This window comes from Chanos chanos, chromosome 10, assembly GCF_902362185.1.
Source record: "Chanos chanos chromosome 10, fChaCha1.1, whole genome shotgun sequence".
Lineage (NCBI taxonomy): Eukaryota > Metazoa > Chordata > Actinopteri > Gonorynchiformes > Chanidae > Chanos > Chanos chanos.
This window is the reverse complement of record NC_044504.1, coordinates 29,562,636-29,587,679: the sequence shown is the minus strand read 5'-3', so window position 1 is coordinate 29,587,679 and position 25,044 is coordinate 29,562,636. Positions and strand designations below refer to the sequence as shown.

The following is a 25,044-nucleotide window of genomic DNA, read 5'->3' as shown; positions in this document are numbered from 1 at the left end:
TTAACAACCAGTTCAGTTTCACTATAGGGCATGAAGTAAGAATATAATTCAGAACTAAACATGGAGCTGTGTGACTGAGTAGACACTTAACATCTTATAAACATTCACATATGTAATGTGTGTTTTGGTAACCCTGTACTTTTGTAGCTTTCACTTCAGCACTGAAAATATTTAGAAGATTCCAGGGCTTTCCATTTCTCCTAAGGTCTTCATTATGCTTTTTGTTCATCTTACTGTGCTGTGCTGTTAGATGCAAGTTTTGTTTTTCTCTAAATTTCTCTGATCAGTTTAATTATAGTGAATGGAACAACTGACATTAGTTTATTGCCAGTCTCTTTCTCTTTCTCTTAATCCTAAAATTGTCTTTGGGCTGCTCACTCTCTCTGGTCTCTTCACCTCTTCACTCATCAAGCTGTGCCACAACACAAATAATGTGGCTCCTTTACCATGACACAAATCTGACAAGCTTTAGCGCTCTTATTTTGTGATACAAATCTTCTATAAGGATTACATCTGTGAGAGCAAGGAATGTCATAAGGGCAGAATCTCTCTTTTAGTGACAAGGTTAAAAAGAACCACACATTCTTCATAGCTTAAAGTAGGCTGTTTATCATGTTCCCAGAAAGGTTTCTGAACTGAAACAATGTCAAAATTTGTGGCTAGTTTTCAGTCTTATCACAAAGTTCAGTTCTTTTCACACGCTTTGGTGTTTAGTTCCTCATGAACAAAGTTTCATTTACATTTGTTCAAAAGTACTTTGACTCAGAGGACTCTCATGTGTTTACTCTCAGTCATTACTCTGGTTTGTTTTTGAATACGCCTCACAGAACAGCACATGGCAGCAATTTGTTTGATTTTATTGTGTTCACCATGGTTTGCTTTAACAGAGGACTGTACTGTAGCCAGCTTTTATGAACTTTTGCAACACGTAAAGTGACATTTGAAATCCCCCAGTGACCCAGGCACATGCCTGTGTTCATGGTGAATTAGAAGAGTGTTTGGGCCAGGCCCCAGAAGAAATGCAGATATAAGGGAAAGAAAAGAACATTCATAATGAAGGAAGGAAGTGGTACAAACATAGGACTCATGTGTGAAATGTTTGTGTGGTTTCAGGGGAAAAGAAAAAGCTTCAGATGAAAACCATGAATAGGAACATGGGTGTTACTCTGTTAAACTAGGGAATACCTTTCTGTCAAGTTCATGTGACTCAGTATAAAAAAATACATTTATGTAGTCTGGCAAATGTTTAATATGTTGGGTTTTTTTTCCTTTTTTTATGTTGGTTTGTTTGTTGTTGTTCTTTTTTTTTTTTTTTTGCTTCAAAAGAGAGATTTCTCTTAGATTTATCATCGAGAGGAGAGAGCATGATTTGCACGTTGCATTAATTTTGTCTTAGTAATGTGTGAATTCTGCGTGTGTGTGTCCAAAACCGTGTAGGCTACCGTTTTCACAGAATCACAGATTTTACCTGTTGTACTGGAAATGATGTTTTCATACAGATTTTTGTGTTTTCTGTGCTCGCGGTTAAAGTAATTTCAGCTGTCGAAATCAACTTCAACAAGAGTGGAGCAAGTAGTTAGTCACCCCGCCCCCAGCTCCCATTTCTATCGTGGTGTCACCGTGTATTGTTTGTTAAGGAATATGAAGGAGCAGAATGGTTATCTAATGGTTTAGTGTGACAGTTTATATGCCCTGTCATAGATGCTGTCGGACTGCACTTCAGAATTCATGTGAATAGTGGCATGCTGTTCTGTAGCATGACATGATCTCTGCTGTGAGTTGAACAGGCAAAGTGCCTGACGAGATATGCTTGTTTTATAGTTAAATAGCTGTCACCACAGCGTAACAGAGACACTCTTCGAAGTTTACACTCATGTTGACCTTTCTTGCTTTTTTTCTTTTCTTTTTTTTGCATTAAGAGGCCTATCAAAAAGTCTCAGCGGTCACAGAAAAATTAGTGTTCTGTTCTGTCACTGCAGATCAGAACTTTCACTCAGGCCTGCTGGTGATGAAAAGAACCCCCCCCCCCCCCACTTTTTTTTTTTAAATAACCTGCTTTCACTTCTTGACTCTGATCACTGGCAATACTGAAATGCTTTAAAAAATAATCCTTTCCAAACGGTTATCCTTATTTTCTTCCGTTTTCTGCCTGGGGGCCAGCTTGGCTGAGACTAACCCATCATCCCTCTCTTATCCTCCCTGATTGACTGACACTTTGCAAGGTGGTGGAATCTCACCTTCAACACTGCCCCCCCCCCCCCAATAACCTCTGACCCTGTGAACCCTCCTGGACGGACGTTGGAGGTAAAATGTCTAACTCTCATGTGTATGTCTCTCTTGTGCAAAGAATTCCGGCGGAGACGTGGCAAGCACGGCTTTGAAACACCTGGATTGTGTAAGCTGAAGACATTTTTCCCAAACTCTCATACTGTATCTTTTTTTTTTCTTTTTTTTTTTTTAATCCTTTCATTTCTTTTAAAGCATTTAGGTATTTTTGTATGAAACACTCAAGAAGTGTTAGAACCGCAGGCCTATGTAGTGTTCTGTTCTTACAGTACCACTGTAAGGATGCTGCAGGATAGTTCAGGATGAGGCATTTTTGACAAGAGTGTGAACACTCTACTCACTAATCTATGGTGATTATCTGGAGAGTGCAGCCCACTGTGAGAGTGTGTAGTCTGCACTCTGCACTGGTTTCCCCCTCGTAGCCACACATTCAGCAGTGAGTTGTGACATATCTGTGGTGTGCCAAATCTGACTCCCCCCTGCACCACTGGAATGGGAGGCATAAGCCTGGACGGCTGTGCTGATTGGTCTGGAGGGTTCCAGTGGGTATGTCAGAACGAATATATGTGTCTGAGGGCATGTGAGGTCTCAGCAGTCAGATCTGGGCTTGGTCAGCTGCGTACCATTATGGATTTGTTATGACATCTCATCCACCTGTACAGAAATTGTAGTTACACTGGAAACGAAATAGCACTGCACTTTTTTTTATCGAGTGGGGGAAATCTTGACCTTTCTCACTTCTCTTCTTGCAGGTGTTAGAAGAGATTTCCTGCTACCCAGAGAACACAGATGCTAAAGAGCTAAGACGGATTCTCACTCAACCTCATTTCATGGTGAGTCAGAACTCTCTAACTCAATCTTTGTCCAGCCACACAACTCACATCTCATGCATTACACTCCTTACAGCGGTTTGAGAATTTTTCTCTCTATGTGAACCCCCTTCCAAAACTTTATCAGCCGTACTTAAAGGCCAACACTGAGATATAAAGATAACACAAAGCCCAAAGAAGTGTAAATAGAGCTGGCTGTGGGTTTATAGAGGTGCTTTTTCCTTTTCTTTTTTCTTTTCTTTTCTGTTCTGTTCTTTTCAAGAGATGTCTTAATGAGGGCCTTCTTCCTTATCTGTAAACAAAGGACATTAGGATTTGGTGCTCTCAAATGACTCCTCAAGCAATTACGTAATCTTGTGTCAGTTTGTGTAATCCTCTTCTCCAGTCAATTAGCTGCATGCTATCTCTCTGACTCATTGAAGATTCCTGAGGCTCTTATCAGTGGAATGATGCTGTTCTATCAGAGAGGCAGTGGATGGATGGGAATTAGGCCTTCCCTTTGCTCTGCTCTCACTGTTTGTCGGTTTGCCTAAAAACGTCATGTCCTAGAATTTAAGAACGGGTTACGGTGCTCAAGAGTGACTGTGCTAAACACTCTTCGCTGCAGAGTCAGCATGATGTGACAGTTAAAGGGGTCTGGGGGACATGAAATGGATCAACGGAAATTTCAGTCGATGATAGTATAGACTTTGCATGATTAGAGAATGAGATATCTGGAGAAGAATTATGAGAGAGTAGAGATTAAGAGGAGCATGGGAGAAATTGAAAAATTAAAACAATTTTACAGGATGCAGGGATAATTGCAGTGCTTTTGAAGTATACAAGAAAACAAAATACGTTCCTGTATGGGGACTGTGGAATGAGAGTGCAGGGAGAAGAGAGATACGAGCGAAGTTTGACGGTGGAGGTAAGCTGTGATAAAGAGGGAGTTTGCGTGTGTGAAAACACACGCAGAGTGATGTCACCCTTTCTAAGGGTCCGCCTGGTCAGGCAAGAGGAGGCCCTCGGCATACCGAGAGGGAGAGTGTTGAGAAAGAGAAGGGAGGCACCGTCAGGTACAAGCAGCTGCATTCCTGCCCTCTGGCATTGACACCACTCTCACAGTCAGAGGACAACTCAATATCTCGGGGAGTATTTCTCATCTGTCCGTCAAGCCGGTGAAAGACCATATTTATCTTCATACCTATTTTTGCAAAGCACAGTTAGTCCAATGTTCATTTGCTTCTTTGTTCAGTGTGAAAATATTTGTACATATTGCGATACAACACCAGCTGTTCTGTCTGCTTAGAAAGTCCAGCTCTTATGTTGTATGTTTTGGGGCAATAAAAGAGGAAAGCTAGTTCTAAAACTCTGTAGTACTTTATAGTAAATTGTGTGTTGCTACTGACAGTCAAATAGTCCTCTTACAACACATAGAGTATCTTACATTTATATAAAAGGCATAACTGAGTAGATAATAGGGCCTGTAACCAATACTGTAAAGTAAGCATTATTTTTATTACCATGCACTACCAAAAAACAAAAGCTACCAATTTTAAATGCTATTTTATATCTGGAACAGTGTTATAGCAGCACCTTGTGGCGAGAGAATGTATAGCATGTTTTGTTCCAGTTTGTGTTTAGTCTGGCATTTCTCAATGTTAATTCCTAAGATAGGGTTGTTGTTGTTGTTTTTTGCATGCTTTTCCTGACTGGCTTTATACAAGTGGTCTGACAGTCTGTGTGATTGTCTGTCATGTGATAGGCCATGTGGTCAGCGGGGCTCTTATTGAAATGAAGGCTGAAACACTGCTGTTAGCAGTATGGGTCGGGAGGCTAGGGATTAGAGTGAACTGCATTTGCGAAGTCATGTCCTACTCATTAGAGATGGATATAGTTGAAAAGGGGTGGCATGAGAAAAATTGTTATCTTTATGCCTGCTCTTTTTCTTCCCAGAGACAGTTTAGAACTTAATGAGAAATTTGCTTCCTTTGTGATACATATTGATTCAAAGGAGTAGAAAGATATCATTTCACCGTCTGTGTGTGTGTGTGTTTATGCATGTTGCCTCTCAGTTTTGCCTTTTCTGCGTACATTCACTTTGGCATCTGTGTTTATGTATGATTTACTGTCCTTACATTGTCACATTGATGATGTTAAATGCTGTGTCTGTCTGTAAAGGCGATGACTCACTCATGTTGATTGTGTGTATTAATGTATGTGTTTTATAGCCTATGCTCTTGGTTTTTCAGGCATTACTGCAGACTCATGATGTTGTGGCACATGAAGTGTATAGTGATGAAGCTCTGAGAGTTACCCCCCCACCCACATCTCCCTACTTAAATGGAGACTCGCCTGAAAGCACCAACGGAGACATGGACCTGGAAAACGTCACGCGAGTCCGCCTTGTGCAGTTCCAAAAGAACACAGACGAGCCCATGGTATGTACGACTATACACATTTACAGAATGTACAAATGCACATACTTTTTAAGGATACACTGACTTGTGACCCAATGTGAGTGAATTTGTCATTTTGCTTTGCAATTACTGTAGATTACTGTACTTGCTCCAGTCCATACAGACTAGTCCAAACTGATCTGTCTTCTCTGGTTTGCTGCAGGGCATCACGCTGAAGATGAATGACGTGAATCACTGTATTGTAGCCAGAATAATGCATGGGGGCATGATCCACAGACAAGGTACAGGACTCTCCCTCTCTTACTCACTCCTTGCACCATTTGTACTAGCAATGAATGCACTGAGATCACAAAGACACATTCTTTGACTCAAACAATCACTTCACATTTCCCCTCTCCCTCACAAAAATAAACATTCTATGTTCAGGAACATGCATATACTCTTTCCTGTTAACTGACTTCACAACATCAATTAATTCACCACACACAACCTGGACCTCTGTTCCTTTTTTAAGAAAATCCCCCAAATTCTCTGCCTCCCACTCAGATCTCTTAGCACGGAACTCTTTCCTTTTCCCAGAGCCCTTATTAAACCCAGCAACAGCAACCCCTAATTAGAGCCTGTCCATCCTGGCCTTCATATCATATCACCTCACCCTCATAACCACTGATCTCCACGTGTCTGTGAGCCTGGCTCAGTCATCGCTGGTTCCACATTACTCACTGCTACTCCAGGCTGCCACAAATCCCCTTTAACATTGCAGCAGTGCTGCATTGGCTTCACACACACACACACACCATCAACAAGCATGTCAAAAACAGATGTATTCCACTAAGCACTTCTGTAAAGGGTCCTGACATAATGCATAATTCATTTCATCAACTGTAATTCATTAAGCATAACTTCTGACACAAGAATGCTTGTAAACTTGAATGTTTTATGTAAGTTATACCGTAACTTCCTTTTTGCAGTTTAAATTGGATAGTCTAATTTGATTGTTTGTACGAATTAAGCACATCTTCTGTTGAATAACTTATAAGTATTTTAATAACAATTATAACTTCAGCTCTCAAGGAGACCTTGGATACATATGTGTCTCTGTTCCATGCTGTAGGCACGTTACATGTTGGAGATGAGATCCGAGAAATCAATGGCATTAGCGTAGCAAACCAGACTGTGGAGCAGCTCCAGAAGATGCTTGTGAGTGTCCAACACATGACCAATGTGAAATGCGGTTTTAAATTAGAGAGCACCTTAAATAACACAATACATATACAGCAGATGCCCCAGCCTCATGACAGTAATGACCGGGATACAACTCATTGTGAGGAGACATACTATTTGCAGCTATGGTGAATGTGTGGTTCCAGTGTGTAGTGTGTGAGGATGTGTGGTTTTGCACTTTTTTTTAGCATTAGGAGTTTCAGTACTGCCTGTGTCCCTGAGGGAAGCTAAAGATTTCTTAAAAATGTATTGGCACCTGTCTGAGAGAAATGTACCTATGAAGGGATATCTTTGTGTCTCTCCACAGAGGGAAATGAGAGGAAGCATCACCTTTAAGATCGTGCCAAGCTATCGAACACAGTCCCCGTCCTGTGAGGTAAAGGCCTCCACTGCCCTGTCGCTCTCTTCACTCCCTGGGGCCTTGCTTGTCTGGGGTCTTGCTCTCCCTTCCTCTGCAGTGTTGTGGTTTATTCCCTGATGTGGTGGGGTTGGTTTGCTGTGGATTGTGTGTGCGTGACTAACTGCCTGCCTGATGGCTGCGTGTTTAATGCTTTTCCCCCCCCCAAGGCTTGGTCCTACCGGGCCCTTGGCCTGGGTCAGACGCCGCCGCACACCAATTTCACAACCAAGATAACGGAATCCAAACCCCCCAGCTATCACCAGAAGTAGATTTCTCTGAAATCTTAAAGTGCAAACAAGATAACAATGCAACAGTAGAGAGACACTGTCTCTTGTGATATGTACCAGTATGCAAAAGTTGAGCTGCATTCTTTCCACTTCAGATGTTCACTCTCCATTTTGCACAAGCTTTGTTGAGTTTACCTCATATGGAGCACTTTTTCTTTTTAAATGATGCCCCAATGGAGAGATCTAATGGCTCTAGTCCCTCAGTCTCTGCTAGTTTTCTGGCTGTGTTATTGTTTTGTATTGTAGATACGGTTATAGCATTGTCTTGTCTATGGAGTTAAATACGTCTCAAGCTCCCCAGTGTGGTAAACCCCTGTAATAAAGAGCACAATGCATATTTCTGAATTACACCACTCTTTGTAAGTTCTGTTTTATAAAATGTTCGTTTTGTTCAAACTTTCTAGAGAAATCCCTCTTGTTTACTGAATTCCTGTGTTTTTGCCGGTGTCTCACGCCAGACCACCAGTTTTCCTATGATGTCGTGTTTGGCCCAAAGTAGTGGTGAGACTTCAAGATGCTTTTCTGTCTCGGTACTCTGTCTGTGGCTGACCTCTATGTCTTATTCCAGAAAGAGTCCCCTTCTACCTCCAGACAGTCCCCTGCTAATGGCCATTCCAGCATTAACAGTTCTATCTTGGTAAGAACCCCACAGTTATCTCAATGGACCAGCTACCCCTCCCCCCGTACTCTCTCCCTGATGTTGTCCGTGGTTATGTATTTTTGGTTTCTCTAAACACCCCCCCTTTTCTCAGTTGTATCTTTTTTCCGTTTTGCTATCTCCAGTAATCAGTTCAGTTTGTCCTCCTGTGATTTACAGTCATTTAAGTTTGTTTTTTATATATTGTATGTCAAATGTGTCAGAATGTTGTAGAAATGAAGTGCGACACCCTAACCTTCATCTTTGAAATATCAACAAAAAACACAGTCTAGTTTCCGCTATCTCAGTTACAAATTGGTGTGCCCCATGCTGCTATGACCCATGCACTCTGACTGACTATACCTGTCCGCAGACACCGGACTTGAGGAATATGACCCTGAAACAAAGGCACACACTACACCCACTCTATATTAAGGACCTCTATAACGACAGGTTTAACACCCGCATGAACTGTAAAAGTCACATTTTGACAGTGATCTTCAGTGATTGTAGCTAGCTGATGCTGTGTGGTCTCTTGAGATGAAATTCAAACCACAACGAGAAAACAGAAACTCTGTTTTACCTTATAACTGACAGTTAAGTATGTTAAGTTTTGGTTCACACTAACATAGCATTAGTGCCCTGAATGGGTCCAGTGGCATCTGCTTAGGTCATGGATCTGACTTCTGTGGAACCCTCTAGTTTGCTCCACTGAAAGGGCATTTGCCTACGTCACAGTGGTGTTGAACCTGCTTGAACAGAGTATTATGCTGAAGCTGCTTGCTTTCTCATTGCTTCTTCTCGCTTTGCTGTTCCAAGAACTAGCTTCAACAGTAGGCCAGGCGTGTTTTTTTTTTGTTTGTTTGTTTGGTTGGTTGGTTTGGTTTGCTTTGGTTTTCAGTTTTTTTCTTTCTCTAATATGGGCTGAACAATTGCCTGGAAAATATAACTTCTCCTTAACAGTATCAAATGACCCACAGGGGTGACAGTCTTGTGGATGAGTGTGTCTTTGTTTTGCTGTCTTTTTCTTTGTTTGTTCTTTAAATGTTAGCATTTTTCTTATGATAAGCCTCTGTCCCCTGCTCTTTAAAAAGTCAGTCTTTCTGTCACTGCTGGGTTTTACTTTGCAGGACTTGCCATCAACCATGCAGCCAAAAGGACGTCAGGTAAACAGAAATCTATGTCACACTTTATCCTTTATATGCTGTACCATGCTACCCCTCCATACATTAGCTACGCAACACCGCATATGTGTGTGTGTGTGTGTGTGTGTGCCTGCCTGTGTTTGCTTGTGTGTGAGTTTTGTGTATCCATGCACACATGAGCTCTCTAGTGTATTAACACACAGCCCTTTATACTCCTCTCATTAACTCAATTCTTAAAGAAAGTCAGCAGATGCAAGAATTCAGGGGTCTTAAATTCACATAGTAGGTTAAACATTCAGGGAACAGACTGATGAACATACTGTAGGATTTGCTTTTCATTCAACGTAATCCCTTCAGTGTTAAAACTGCAACTACTTGCTTGTTGTATATATCAGTTAAGCCAATGCAACCTCAGGCAGACCTTTGGAGCATAGATTATATTTATGAAGATTAGATACTCTACTCTAAAAGCAGGTGTGAAGAATGGTGACTTTCACATAATTATACGTGGAATTTTTGTGCAATTGGGTATCAGTGTTCTCACAGGTTATTATTCTTTCTTGCTAAAGAATGGACCCATTACTTTATGGCTTGTGTCTCCAGCCCTATCCCCACTCTGCACTGCCCTAGAGTGGCATCTGGCTCCTCCATTCATTCTTTAGGCATAATCTTGTGTAAAATGCAAAGCTGAATTGGCCCTCTTGAATGATGCCATTGAAAAAATGTTTTCAGATAACAGTAATTGACCTGAAGATGGCAGTTTAGCTATAAAAGGCAGCTGATACAAAGGGGTTGCAGTGTGCTGCCCATTAGTCGGACGCTGTTCTCACATCTAACACACATCTCAGATGACTGACTTATCACTCTAATAGTAGTTTGCATGTGATAGTCTATAGACTAACAGTAGCACATTAAAACCTAATCGGTGTAGTTGATTGCAATACTTTTTTTTTTTTTTTCCCTTATCTTTACTTTAGTCACTGTAGTCAAAATCTGCAGAGTACTTGCCTTGATTGTTGTCAAAAACCTGTCTTATGACATGGTGTTGCCACCATAGTCAGGTAGTTGAAATTTAGCTGGACACAGAAAGTATTGGGTAACAGATCAGCAGATGGGGCCATTTCCCCACACAGCCCCATCTGGAATGGGCATATTACGCATGATCAGCCAACCAGCTGCATCACTTAAATGTTTGATACCATATCAATTAGCACTGGTGCTCTGTGGAATAACATTTGTGACAAATTTTACAACACTCACATAAACACCAAGTTTATTTACTCCCTTCTTTTTAACCTTTTCAGACATTAATGTAGCATTATCACACACCTCTCTTCATCTGACCGGCCCCCCCCCATTCAACATTAAGTATTATTCAGTTATTTTACTGCATGATGTATGTAATGCTCTCACATCCTAGATCTCCAGACCTACAGTCAAGGATAAAATGTCAGTTAAGGTAAGATTCCCAGGATGAACCCTCACCCTTGGCTATAACCAGTGTTACATAATCCTGAAAGTCAATGCTCTTATTAAAAATCCCCCTCTTACGTTATTATTCTGAAGTATATTGTTGAAGTATACATAGTTGTGCAGTCTCAAACCACTCAGCTGCATTAATTTGGTTTTGTTATTCAATAACACACACACTGCTCTTCATTGACGCTTTAAATAGGCCCCTGCCATAGTAACAGTTCAGGTCGTGCTCTGCTCTAGCTCCCTTGAGACATTTAGGGCTTCTCTACGCTGTTCAAATGCACACACACACAAAAACACGGTTGTTCACGCACTTAAGCGACGCTGTCTACCTGCATAAACCCCCTGTCTGACAGTACGTATCGTCGGAGGAGCAAGATTCATATCACAACCAATAGGACCAGTTCCATCTCCCTCTTTGCTGTTGAAAATTAGACTTTTCCACTCTCTCTTTGTTATTTCCTTCCACATTCTCTTCTGCCTCTGTTTCCTTTCCCCTCCTCTCTTCCCTCTCACCCTCCCTCTCTGTCCCTATGCACCTCTTAGTCATTCTCTCTAACCTCTGCCCTCAGTTGCGCTAACTGCTTAAAATACAGTGTGTCCCTGATCCTTTGTCTTGTTCCACAGATATTTGTGCGGGCACAGTTTGAATACGACCCATCGAAGGATGACCTCATCCCATGCAAAGAGGCGGGCATTCGTTTTCGGGTGGGTGACATCATCCAGATCATCAACAAGGATGACCACAACTGGTGGCAGGGGAAGCTGGAGAACACTAAGAATGGCACAGCAGGGCTCATCCCCTCCCCAGAGCTGCAGGAGTGGTGAGAGGAGTATACACAAAGAGATTTGGAGCTCACACGTGCACCACCCTGTATAAAAGTATGTAAACATGTATTATTCATATATTTTTCTTCTCTTTCAAACTTTAAGGCGGGTAGCCTGTATAGCAATGGAGAAAACGAAGCAGGAACAGCAAGCCAGCTGTACATGGTTTGGCAAAAAGAAGAAGCAGTACAAAGACAAATACTTAGCAAAGCACAATGCAGGTAAGTTGTCATCCCTCCGTTTCACGTCCTTTCACTGTTAAGCCTGCAGTGTTTATTACACAAATGCACCTACGTAGATTATTCTCTTTAAAACTCTGGTAGAGTTAAAGCCAACTTGTCACATGCAGCACATAAGAGAAAATTAAGCTGTGTTACATCCTGTGTTTTCTGATTTACCAGCACTACTCTAAACTTGGAGCAGTGGCCACTTAAAAGGTGATATGCAGCATAGCTTTGTGTTCTGTACTACTCTCTTCACAGCTGGGCTGACAGCCAGGGAATGTACGGTGCACACGTGTTCCTTTTAACGCAGACCACACAACAAATACCTATTAAGTTTAAGCTGAGACGTTTCCATAGAAACAAAACCCAGACACTAGACTTTGCATTTTCGGCCCGAGTGCACAAATATATCTCAGAAGAGGAGTCTTCCTTTCCTTTCATTAAAGCACTGTTGATATTTTCTTTTATTCTTCGAGTGCCCCGACACTCAGCTGTCAGCAGCCTGAACAGTCTGCTTGTTTGACATCTCAGACAATGAGCAGCAACTGCCCAGATGGTAAAACATAGAGAGCACGTGTAAGCAGAGAAGGGGTGCAGGGGTAGGGGCAGGTAATAGGGACCTTAATCACACAGCTCACATGACCCACAGATCTTACTGCAGCACTTCCACAAATAGCAGTTAGACCTGCTTGTGGCCAGGTGGCCAAAGAACACAGTATCTAACTATTGACCTCAGACTCTTTCAGTGGAGCAAACTGCAGACCACTGGAGTCAGCAGTTAATATGTGTGTGCTCGTATGCCTGCATGGCTTACCATAATGGAAAGTCAGCTACTTAGAGCTAATCCTAACACCTGTCTGAGTGTGTACTACACAGTGTCTCAAAACATGATGTTTTACCACACCTCAGGGAAAAGTACTCTGTGAGCAGCCAGACAGTCACATTTGTGTTGGGGACAGAGACCATGAGGGCTCAGGTGTCACCCAGCTCACTGGAAAAGTGAACCATCTCTGCTCTTAGTGTACACAGCCAGTAATTATAACATTGGTCTGCACCCTAATCTGAATCCTTGACCTGCTCAGAGACACATGCTTACTGATAGTCCCCAGCCTGATTTTTAAAGAAAAGCTCTGTGTTGCAATATCCTTAACAGAGTGAAATGAATCCGTTCCATATTGTTGAGGACATTGATAAATTGGGTTAGATAGAGGACAGACAGTTCTCTGCTTTGGCTTTGTACTTCTCACCTCAGAAAGGAATCTTGTATTCACTTGTTAAACCAGTTTCCTGAAGCTCTCTAAGTCTCTGTTTATTTTCCTCCAGTCTTGAGGAAAAAAAAAGTCATAATTGGCTATTAGCCGTGGCAGCTGAGTCTTAGATATCTATTGCTTCAGTTTCTTATCAGAAACTTCTCTTCGTTCACCATCCCCATCACACATCTGAGCATAGACATGAGATTTATAATCAGATCTTTCCAATAATGTTTTTAGGCTTATCTGAAGTGTGGGTTAACTCCCTTAGGAGATCAGTGTCAGTGCAACAGTGTCCCTTAAATGGGTGTCAGTGGAGAGCTCTAGCTGCTCACACCCTGGTGTCCACTACATGTGCCTGAGGCCTTATTCACACACTGTATTTCCAGGGAGGGGCAATTAGACTGTGACGAGCACAGCCCCCTTTTCCAGTGGCGCGCTGAACCGCAGATCAGCACTAATCCTTTCTGAGCCCAATGTCCCACTTTACTGGATCTGATTAGAGACAAACCCTGAGAACCCAGGGAGACAGAGACAGTTCAGGGTATTATGTTCTTTTTTGTCATTAGGTGAAATTCCTCCTTTGTTATTTAACTGTGTAAAGGTTTTTGGACGTGTTAAGTGCACCTGCACTGACCCAGCTGTGCACTGGTGTCATGTACCATTGGAAAGTTGAGCAGGCTGGTAATGATATGCTGGGACGGTTCTGAGTCCTTCACTCAAGGCCCAGGTTTTGGGGGGTTTACCCCAGGACTGTGTGTCTAAGCATGTGTACGGGGACACGTTGTGCTGCCGGATCTGTTTCTGCTTGCCTTTTGTGCTGCGTAAGCCTCCATGGGCTACGTAGATAGGCCACTATGGGCCTCTCTCCTTTAAAGGATTGTTCATAGAGGGGAACACTTGGTTAGTTTGTTTTTTTGTTCTCTTTAAAATTGAGCATCCCTTAGAGCCAGAAAATCACAAATTTCATCCTTCAATTAGTATATTTATTATATTTTATTTATCACAATTACAATATTTGTTGTAAAGTCATAATAAATGCATGCTTTCATTATACCTGCAGTATAATAAATACATAGATAAATACAGAAATTTGCATATGTAATCAGTCATACTGCTGTGTTTCAGTGTACTAATGTGTAGTAAATCTTTTCAGTATTCAAATGCAGATTGCACGCTGTCACAAAATTTTGTTTATTTACTGTATGCTCTTCGCATCATTATTCCGACATGTACAGTTACTAAAAGCATTATGATGTGAAAGAACTGTGTATCTATCAGTAGATCTGTTATAGTTCTAGCTTCTCACCTGTTTTAAAAATGCTTTGGTATTGAGCATCCTCACTTCTCCTGCAGTGTTTGGGCTTAGTTTACATGAGTTGATTTTTTTTGTGCGATTTGCAATATAAAATGTTGTGTCAGAGCTTTGACTGTGTGCTTTCTCTTTGTTAACTGATGTGTTGTACTGAGTCATAACTCAATGACCCTCCCCACTGTCCATTTTTCATGCTTTCTCCCTACCAATGGCTTCTATGCATGTAAGTAACACGGGGTGACATTTACTTCAAATCATATGTTTACATCTTTCCATTGCTTTTGTTTTATTTACAACCTCAGTTTCACTTTGTGTGTTATTTATAGCAAAAGAACAACAATGTATCTAAGTGCAGGGTTTTTTTCCCTTCAGCATGACGATTATCAGCTGTTTGAGTGTTTTTAAGTTCTGTAGCATGTTACTTTTTTAGCATTTAGAGGCTAAAGCACTAAGCATCCTCCAGAACACACTCTGACATACCCACAAGGCTATGTGAAAGGAGAGCATGAATCATTTAAGGCATCTATTCAGAGAGAGTGAGAGAAGGGTTCACCGAGGATTGGATGTCATATGGCTACAACACAGATGGCAGGTTCACGTTTCACACTCTAGTCAACTCGCCAACCATAGTCTCTGCAAGGTCAGCACAGACAGTTCAGTCCTAGTGCACAGACACGCACGCACACACACACACGCACATACATATACCTATAACAGTCTCACTCGTCTACATTATGTAAACAGTGTTCTGTCCATCTTACATCTGTTCATGTACCTGTTTTTCTTTCTCTTCTGTCAGACTGAAACATGAGTCATACTTTTATGTCATCAAGTGAACTCTATTTTCTCATGTTTACCTTTCATATTTGTTATTAGCTCATGTCTTATTAAAAGCAGGAGGCCTCCTTGAGAATGTCAGCATAAGGGCCAATGTAAGAGAGAGCAGCTCTTACTGCAGTTTAATGGCCTCAGTGCTATTTGATGGAGGTCCCTGACTCTGCTAATCACTAGCAGTCCTTATGCTGCGTGTTAGTCCTGCCTCCTCAGCCTGGGCCGGGGCCCTGCTCTTTAAATGACTGCAGTGATAGCTGAAGCTGGTCTGGTGCAGGGGGGGATCCAGTGTCACCGGGCAGCAGGATCAGGATCAAAACACACCAGCCTGTGTGTCTGTCAGTCCTCTAACATTACATAAGCACAGCAGACACAGGGACACGTCGGCTCTTACTAAGTTTTCACTCTGTTTGGACCAAATTGCCGAAATTCCTTTCCCTTTGTCTTATTGGATTATGGGTTTAGAGGAAAAATACCTTCTACTGTATATCTAAAAAGGAAAGCTTAATATCTTGAGCCTGATTAAGGCATTCCAGCTCTAATTTATATCACTTAATATCTGCATCACCTATTGTCTCTTTTATTTTCATGTGTCAAGATTATGTGAGCGTAAATCTCATTCTTAATCTGTGCCCCTCTGGGGTTTTTTTTTTTCAGTATTTGACCAACTAGATCTTGTCACGTACGAGGAAGTAGTGAAATTGCAAGCCTTCCAGAGAAAAACACTAGTTTTGTTGGGTGAGTAAGCCTGTTCCGAGAAAAACAGTAGTTTAGTTGGGTGAGTAAGCCTGTTCCGAGAAAAACATTAGTTTTGTATTGTGAGTAAGCCTGTTGAGAGAAAAACAGTAGTTTAGTTGGGTGAGTAAGCCTGTTCCGAGAAAAACACTAGTTTTGTTGGGTGAGTAAGCCTGTTCAGAGAAAAACATTAGTTTTGTATGATGACTAAGCCTGTTCAGAGAAAAACACTAGTTTAGTTGGGTGAGTGTGCCTGTTCAGAGAAAAACATTAGTTTTGTATGGTGACTAAGCCTGTTCAGAGAAAAACACTAGTTTAGTTGGGTGAGTAAGCCTGTTCAGAGAAGAACACTAGTTTAGTTGGGTGAGTGCGCCTGTTCAAAGAAAAACAGTAGTTTAGTTGGGTGAGTGCGCCTGTTCAGAGAAAAACATTAGTTTTGTATGGTGAGTAAGCCTGTTGAGAGTGAAGCTGGTCAGTAGAGCACACTGAACTGGAGATTTAACAGACACCCCCACTGCTATGTGTTCTCCCCAGGTGCCCATGGCGTTGGCAGAAGACACATCAAGAACACACTCATCACCAAGCACCCAGACAGATTTGCTTATCCCATTCCACGTAAGACATCTGCTGTCTCAAGAACACACAGAGGGCCAGTTTTAAGGAAATGATATATTACATTCATATTACCAACTCCTGAAAGAACATACTGTACCGACGGCCTGCTTCTTCAGTGTAGAATGATTAGGGTATACATAATGGTTTATGTATTATTTTTGTTCATCTCTATATTCTTACATGAAGTTTGTATCTTTGCTCACAGACACAACCAGACCTCCAAAGAAAGACGAAGAGAACGGTAAGAATTACTACTTTGTATCACACGACCAAATGATGCAGGACATCTCCAACAACGAATACCTGGAGTACGGAAGCCACGAAGACGCCATGTACGGCACGCGGCTGGAGACAATCCGCAAGATCCACGAACAGGGACTTATATCCATACTGGATGTTGAGCCACAGGTAGTTGAGTTAACTGAGCATACTTTTGTGTGTGTGTGTGTCTGTATATGTGTAGAATATGGTGAATCTGAATAGTGCAGTCTTTCTACATCTGTTATTTTCTAAATGGATTAATGTAATTGAGTTTTGTAAAAGGGATCAAAGGGAGTGACTCAGTGCTTTTATATGTGCGTGCTCTCAGGCCCTGAAAGTTCTGCGAACTGCAGAGTTTGCTCCATATGTGGTTTTCATTGCTGCACCAACCATCACCCCTGGAATGAATGAGGTGAGATTGTATGTTATACTCACATGCAGATTGACCACACATAGAGTTGAAAGACTGGGTTTTGGGCTTTCGTGATTTTCATTTTCCAATTTTCCTTCTTGATTTTCTTTCTTCCTTTTGCCTTCTCTTTCAGTTACACTGATTTATACTTTTTTTCATTCATGTTTGCATGTTGCATGTGTGTTGGCTTGTGTTTTTCATTTCTCTTGCGTTCCCTCTCACTGCACTCAGCTTCCCAAATGGTGCAGGAAGCTGCCTGTAAGTATGATATTAAGTCAGTCAAGGCCCTTACAGTCCTGGTCCCGGTGCCGAGATGTTCTGCCTTACAATCAGCCATCTTTGGTTGCTATCCTTCACCCCTGTTTGTCCTAATCTACATTTCACCCTCTCTCCCAGTTCCCTTATCTCCTGTCAGGTCATGGGGAGTAACAGTATATTTTGAAAGACCTTACACTGTTAGCTTATGCACTCATTTTTGCCTTGTTGCATTGATGTTTCTCCCTATAGGACACACACTCACTCACATCGTCTTTCCCTGTTTGATTTCTCTTCCTCTCCCTCTCTGCGCAGGATGAGTCACTGCAGCGTCTGCAGAAAGAGTCTGAGATCTTACAGAAGACGTATGCACACTACTTTGACCAGACCATTATCAACAACGAGATCGACGAGACCATCCGACACCTGGAGGAGGCCATTGACCTGGTGCGCACCACAGCCCAGTGGGTGCCTGTGTCCTGGGTCTACTAGCATACACACTCGCACACACCCACACGCCAGTCCTCTCAAGGGATCTCTCTCTCCCCTACTCTCTGTGCAAGACATCTCTGCAAAAAGCATCATCATTACCCGGATGAAGAAGCACTTGTGACACTCACCAACCTCAGTGTACATGACTTTCAGTCAGTGCAGTCTTGGCCCCTTACAGACCAGTCGTATTTGGTGTTCTCTTTAAAAAAAAAAAAAAAGTGAATATTGTCATCTTATAGCTAAAGTAGGATGCAACATTTTGTAGACTTTGATTTTAAAGAAACAGTATCTTATGCCCTGACATGAGTGAGATTTTTGTTGTTGTTTGTATTGAGAAATAGTTTCAGTGCTTTACAGATGCTGCCTGCACTGGTACTACTTTGTAGACAGAGCAAAAGCACAACAGTACTACAGCAGCGTGTCCTTAGCTCATCCTTTTTCATCTTATTTATTCAATCCCACTATCAACTGTTACACATAACATTTCACCACCACTGCAGTGGATAATGTAATGTGATGGAAAACAATGTAAATGTCCTCTTTTTTTAATGGTTTCTATCATTGTTCCACTGTTTTAACAGATTAGTCAACAGGATAGTGTTGGGCACAGATATTGTCTCTCTAAAGAGGTACAGCAATGTTTTAGAGATATGAATGAGGTCTTTGTGCATGAGAACATCTGCAAGCTAACATGTTGTCAATGTTAGCATTGTCAAGCTACTGTAATCTTCAGGAGAGAACATTCCATTTGTTTGGACAAAACCATTCAAACCAAGGGACGCCAGTAGAGTGATTAGAGAAGGAAAAAAAAAGGTACCTATGCACATCCCTTGTGTTCCGGGTGACTTTCTAAACAACTGATTTTTACCAGCCATGTTGTGAGATGTGTTCGTAAATTGTCTCAATTTAACTTGTTGTCGAGATCAGTGGGGGAAAAAAAGAAAAAGTCTGGATCCATTTCAGAACTGTGTCCTAAAAGAGTATTAATGTTTTAATTAAGTTGAATCAAAAGGAAAATAATACTGATTTTTTTCTATGTGTAATCATTTCAAAAGATGACTACACATGCATACATATACATGTTTTTCAACGTGAACTACATTACAATGCAGACTTGGGTTTGTGCGTCTGAATAACTCTGTATAAGACAAACTGTTTACTTCAAACTGCCCTGTGTAAATTCCTCAGCTGATGACCAAGCAGCTCTTCAGTTTGAACAGTTTTTTAAAATATATTTCCTTTCATGTGTTGGGGGGAAAAAAAAATGACGTGTCTGAACTGAATTCTCTCTGTCTCCTCTGTTATCTGGGAGTACTGTTTAAGCTCTTCTGCAGGGCTGCTTTTTTGCAGCTGGCAGATCTGAAATGGATGGAAATATTTCTCCTCTCCTCCCCCTCCTTTCCTCTCATCTTTTTTTCTATTTTTCCACTGCAGCTGTGGTGGGTCACATCCTGCCTCCTGTCTAAGTAATGAGAGCAGTTGGGAACTGTGCCCAGGTGTGTGAATGTGTGTATTAAAGATGGGGATGCATATGATAGGCAGAAAGTGTTTGTTAGATTTTGCTTGAATTTGTGTGTGTGTGTGTGTGTGTGTGTGTGTGTGTTTGAGAGAGAGAGAGAGAGAGAGAGAGTGAGTATGTGTGTGTGTTTGATGTGTGTACATAGATAGAGGCCATCCATTGCTGTATGCTGGTGTGCAGAATATGTGTGGTTCCAACAGGGTCTAGCTCTGTCAGCTGACACAGACTATTGCCCTAAAGGTCAACTATGGAATATCCGCGTTGGCAAGTTAGGCAGCGAGGGGGACCAGTGGATCAGACATGCCTATGCCCTTGCCCTACAAGGGGTTTGGTGTAACTGCAAGTCAGCCAATTACTACATGCATACAAGCCACAAATACTCCACAAGAGAAACTTAGTCAAGACCAGACCTTCCTGGCCATGGCAAGGAACAGTGGAGAGTTGAAACAGCTGTGTTAGACCTGGTTTTGGTGACCGTCATAAACAGAGAAGAGAGTTTGATTTTGTTAAGTAAATAACATAAAGGAAATGCCAACATGTCTGTTAGTAGTAAAGCAGCCAAATCTTTTTTTCAGGACACACAATTATATGCTGGAGCAGAATTAACAAAGTATTGTTCCCTGTTCCCCAAGCTACACAAGTCAAAGCTTGATCACTGCTCTTCCCATGGTCTATCCGCTCTTTACCTAGAACAACCCCACACACAGCTGTAATTGGTTAGAGAGTCCTTTGCCCTGTCTGACTCTAGCATTGTCTCTCAACGCGATACCATACTGCTTTTTAAGTTAGCCTCACTCTCTCAGTATTACTGCCAAAAGCAACACCCGCGCCAAGCCTGCTGAATTGATGGATTTCACTGGGAAATTTTTGTAGATGGTTTTGCAACACATACATTCCACAATGAGTCAGACAGGCACACCTCTCTGCTGACATTTCTCTAATGTCACAAACACACACACACACACACACACACACATATATATATATGTATATATACGTGCAACAAACTCAATTTATAAACAAAAATGTATGATGGCATTGCTGAACCTTTCCTGTGAAAGCATCTTTGCGCGAGGCTCGTACAGTTGAATGAGACCTTGCATTTACCTATCAAGGAAATATTTCTGCGTATGCGGTAGACTGCAGTCTTTAGCACACTGTATTAAGTGGATGTACAGTGTTTTAAATGGGAGTATGATTTAATTGCTACAGTGTGACTAGGGCAGTTCAGTCCCGAGTCAGACACATGCTCTGACTTAATCCTACACTGCAAGTTTAATAGCCTTGGCAAACAGATTAACTAGGGTTCTATGTTGCAAGGTCCGCGCCTCGGGCAGGTAAAAAGATCACTTTTGAACTACTTAAGTGGAAATCAATCAAGTGATTCAGCAACATTTGCTTTGTTTCAGAAGCTTCCCTTGTTAAATCTTTATGGCAGTTTCCACAGCACTAAACAATTTCATTTGTAACACCAGGAACCAACCACCAACCAAGTAGTACACATTCCCAAAAAATGAATTCTGTATCTCTATTAGTATATACAAAAATATGCTACGTAAAAAATGTCACGTTGAACATTGTGTTTATAAGTACAAAATTAAATGTAATGCATTGGAGGATGACATCACTCTAATGAAATCCTCTGCCACAGGCGTACTTCATCTTCAGCACAGTAAGTGTGTGTAAATAGGAAAAAGATAAACCCATTCCATTTGCTTACGATATGGAGGAGCTTACACTGCCCAGTCCAGATAAACCGTATGTTGTAAGAAGATTACTACATTTATTAAAGCTAGAAAATCTAAATTTACAGAGTTGAATGAAATAAAACAAAGGTTAGCCCATCTGGTAGGAGGACTGAAACAGGAATAAACTTAATCCAGATCTACACCTATTCATAAATGACATGAAATTATGCAACATAGAGCATGTGTTGAGCTGTACTCATGTTTTCAACATCTGAGTCATAGTCTCTTTACAGGAGAATGAAAAGAACTCATGGCCTTGACAAAAATCGAATGTTTCTCTTCATACAAAAGTGCATACAAACCGCTGCTTTTCCTTCACTGGTAAAAATGTTCTAATACTTAATGTTTATGAATAATCAATAACTAAAATTACTGTATATTGGCAAGATCCCCCATTTTCATTTGAACCACATGGCAAAGTGCCCTTATTTGGCTGTAACCTTAAACTATCCATTTTACCTGTACTATTCAGAAGATTACTTTTCGATTCAGTACAGATAAGAGTTATATTCTTGAGAAAACGCTCCTGAAAATGATTGCATTTGTCAGCTCTTTGTTCCTTCCTTAAGACATGCAAATATCCCGTCAGAACAGCAGAATCTCACTTTTCAGCGCAAGCTTTCAATCCAAATATTTTCTGATCCTTTTGCTGAAAAACTGAATTTTCATTTTTGTAGTGTCTTTCAGACATTGCAGAGGCATAATATCCTTTCAGTGAGGTCCTGTTTCAGCTTGGATAAGGTACATAGACAGAAGCACTAGCAAGGCTCGGCCAGTACTGAATCCATTATAGCCCCCAGACACCTGGCTCTCGGCAGGGTCCAGTAGGGTACCATTCCGAAAACTCTCAGTGGAATTAACCAAATCTTCCTTCAGTTCTTGCTGCAGCAGCTTGGAGATGAGGATATTAAACTTATTCTCAGTAGTTGGGTTGTCAGGTAATGCTGTAGTCAAGTTTAGCTCGGCTGGATCCACACAGGTGCCATTAAGACGGGCATAGACCACCTCACTAAGATCCAGACCAGCCACTGAGGATGGGGATGCACATGGAATATCCCTCACCAGTTTATAGTTCTCCATCCATTCCTTTAACCACTCCAGGCTACAGTCGCATTCCCAGGGGTTTCGGAAGAGATAGAGACGGCCAATGAAGTATATGGGCTGAAAGACGGAGAAAGGCAGGGCTGTTAGGTTGTTGCTGTTTAAGTGCAATGTGATGAGGCTGGTTAAGTTCTCAAATGCACCCTCTTCAATGAAGCACAGTTGGTTTCGATCCAGGTAGAGCACTTCCAACTCGACCAGGTCACTGAACCACGTCTTAGAGACATTGGTGAGCAAGTTCCCTCCAAGATTTAGCATCTTGAGGCGACTGAGGCCCTTGAATGCTTGTTTAGGCAGTTCTGCCAACAGATTGTCATTCAAGTAGAAGTTTTCCAGCTGCTGCAGGTCCTTGAAGGCCTCGTCATGGATCACATTGATGCGATTCTCCTGGAGGTTGAGATACTTAAGGCTTGTGAGGCCTAGCAGGGAGTTGTAGGCCACTGCCTCGATCCTGTTTCGTTCCAGGTAGACGTGTGTCAGATTTTCCATGCCCCGGATGGCACCTGGCACTCGTCTGAAGTTGTTTTGGAAGCACAGCAACTCCTTGAGAGCCGTCTGCTCGATGAAGATGCGATCAGGCATGCTGAAGAGGTTGCAGTCAGATAGATCCAGGCGAACCAGGCGTTTTAGTGATGTAAAGGTGCGAGTGTGCAGGTAACGAATGTACTCATTATGGGCCATTTTGAGTTCCACCAAGTTGGGTAGCCCTTTGAATGCTCCTGGTGTGATGAAGGAGATGTTGTTGTGGTCAAGGGAGAGTGACTTGAGAGAGGGAAGTGTACCAAAGGCCCGCTCGGACAAGAATTTTAGATTATTCTTGTCCAGATTGATAGAGGAGGCCTCACAAGGGAACTCTTTGGGCAGGTCAGCCATGTTGATGCGATCACACAACACACTACAGCTCTTCTCCTGTGTGCAGGTACATCGAGATGGACAGGAACGTGTGCAGGCCCACAGAGCCAGGGCATGAGGGAGGAGGAGGAAAGACACTGGGGGGAGACAGAGGAATGTTACAAATAGTTATACATTTGTTTTATTGTAAGTTTTGAATCGCGTACATACAGGCCAGTGCAGTTTATTATGTGAGCAGTATTATGTCTCTGAAGGTATCAAAGCAATTGAAAAAAATCAGTCACAGCACTTGCACTGAACATGCCCCAACATTGTGATTACAGCTGCTCATCTAGGTACAGTTTAAAGGGGCCTGTAATCAAAACTCCTTAAAAAAAAATGACACTATTCAAAAGAGAGTTTTGGGGTCAGTTGTAATTATAGAGAAATGAAATAGCTAGTCAGGTGGCATAAGCAATCACTTTGCAAATTAGTTTTGCTTTTCCTCTCACCAGTGATTGGAAGATTAAAAGAAAGGAGCACAAGCATGAACACGAGGAGTAATTTAATGTACAAGTCACATGGAGCAGAGAGTGTTTTTTTCCACAGTTCTCTCTGTCCTACATTTGGTCACTACCCTCAAATTATTTGGGTGATTAAAGGAGGACAGATTAGAGATAACCTAGTACAACTTCCTTATTTCTGTTAGTCTAGACACTAGAATTTAACAGTGCATTTTAATTTGATCAATCGTTTCAGACTAACTGGGACACAAACCAGATTAAACCAAATTAAATTATTTAGGTCTGAAAATAAGGGCAAATCAGATCGGTTAAGTCGAACTACAGAGCAATCAAGAACATCTATCAAAAAATGCTCTCACAATGCATAATTTATACATGGTCCAATTCTGAGATTTGCTGTATAATTTTTGCTCTCAGTGTCATCTTTCACCTCAAATTTCATCAGTTATTACTGACAAAGAAAACTATATCATCACTTTGCTCTCGAAAAAATTAACAGAAGAGCAATCAAAATGTTATTTGTGCATCAGAAGCCTGACAATCACAACATGGAGTAGTTTTAATAAAATACTTACCACCTATGATTATGAAAAACATTACTGGCCTTGTTCACGTGTGGCCTATCAAGATGATGTAAGTGATCTGAAATATATAATATGAATTAGGCCTAACATTTCTGACCTGGTAAAACCGCTAAAAAATACAAAATTCACTAACGTACTTTTTTTTTTTTTTAGTTCAGAGTCAGAAATCCTTACTGTAAAATGCACTGACAGAAAATGAAAAGGCTGTTTACTCAAGTACATGTTTAATTCTCATCCTGACACAAAACTCTAACTTTAAAAAGAAATTAAAGGGAAAGTGTTCGTACGTTACCTGTTGATTACTGCATCTCTATATGCTCCCACAACAGAGAGAAAGATTGGAGGAAGGTTTGGTCCGCACTACATCCCAGGCTGTCAGCACTGTCTCATCTCAAGTGTACATCTGAACAGATTTAAAGGTCCTATCGCTGATAGACAGTGTATGAGCAATGTGTTTGTGTATTCTACCACTCCGGGCAGCAAACCCCTCCCAAAAGCCATCACTTAATGGTAGAAAAATCCTCTAGATGGCTGTGGGATTATAAAATAGTAAAAAGCAGTGCTCTGAGATCAAGGCAAACAGCAATCGCCTGTGAGGGCCACATGCTGTGTTCAGATTACAGTCCACAATCTCCTTACCACAGGCAGCAGACTGAAACGATAAGGCATCATGAACAACTTTTCAGGAAAAGAGGGCTCCTTAACCTTTGACTCATGCCCATTAACACTTTGATTAGAGAAGTACCCTCAGCTACAGCCTACATCTTTACCACCCGATATCAGTGTGTTTGTACTGTAATCGAATGTCCAGTGATACATACACTAATGGCAGTAC

The 25,044-nt window shown here is 41.5% G+C and overlaps 2 protein-coding genes across 6 annotated transcripts in view; one reads left to right on the top strand and one right to left on the bottom strand.

The window, feature by feature from the left end:
• Nucleotides 1-18,941, top strand: part of caska (calcium/calmodulin-dependent serine protein kinase a) — a 117,733-nt gene extending 98,792 nt beyond the window's left edge. Inside the window, exons 13-26 of one of the 5 annotated variants that reach the window (XM_030785786.1) lie at nt 2,348-2,395; nt 3,039-3,119; nt 5,348-5,536; nt 5,718-5,796; nt 6,630-6,715; nt 7,047-7,115; nt 9,194-9,229; nt 11,312-11,508; nt 11,618-11,733; nt 15,790-15,870; nt 16,402-16,482; nt 16,688-16,890; nt 17,072-17,155; nt 17,726-18,941. In XM_030785786.1, the coding sequence (XP_030641646.1) occupies nt 2,348-2,395; nt 3,039-3,119; nt 5,348-5,536; nt 5,718-5,796; nt 6,630-6,715; nt 7,047-7,115; nt 9,194-9,229; nt 11,312-11,508; nt 11,618-11,733; nt 15,790-15,870; nt 16,402-16,482; nt 16,688-16,890; nt 17,072-17,155; nt 17,726-17,902 (1,527 nt within the window). In that variant the 3' untranslated portion in view covers nt 17,903-18,941. Of the gene's footprint in view, nt 1-2,347; nt 2,396-3,038; nt 3,120-5,347; nt 5,537-5,717; nt 5,797-6,629; nt 6,716-7,046; nt 7,116-7,994; nt 8,064-9,193; nt 9,230-11,311; nt 11,509-11,617; nt 11,734-15,789; nt 15,871-16,401; nt 16,483-16,687; nt 16,891-17,071; nt 17,156-17,725 lie in introns of all 5 variants that reach the window. The other 4 variants (XM_030785789.1, XM_030785787.1, XM_030785788.1 and 1 more) reach the window with 4 other exon arrangements.
• A 2,939-nt stretch (nt 18,942-21,880) lies between these two features.
• On the bottom strand, nt 21,881-23,284 carry nyx (nyctalopin; the record flags this gene model as incomplete). Its single annotated transcript, XM_030787556.1, has 1 exon — nt 21,881-23,284. A coding segment is annotated over one exon (1,404 nt), but the record flags the coding sequence as incomplete, so codon positions are not given.
• Between the last annotated feature and the right edge of the window lie 1,760 nt (nt 23,285-25,044).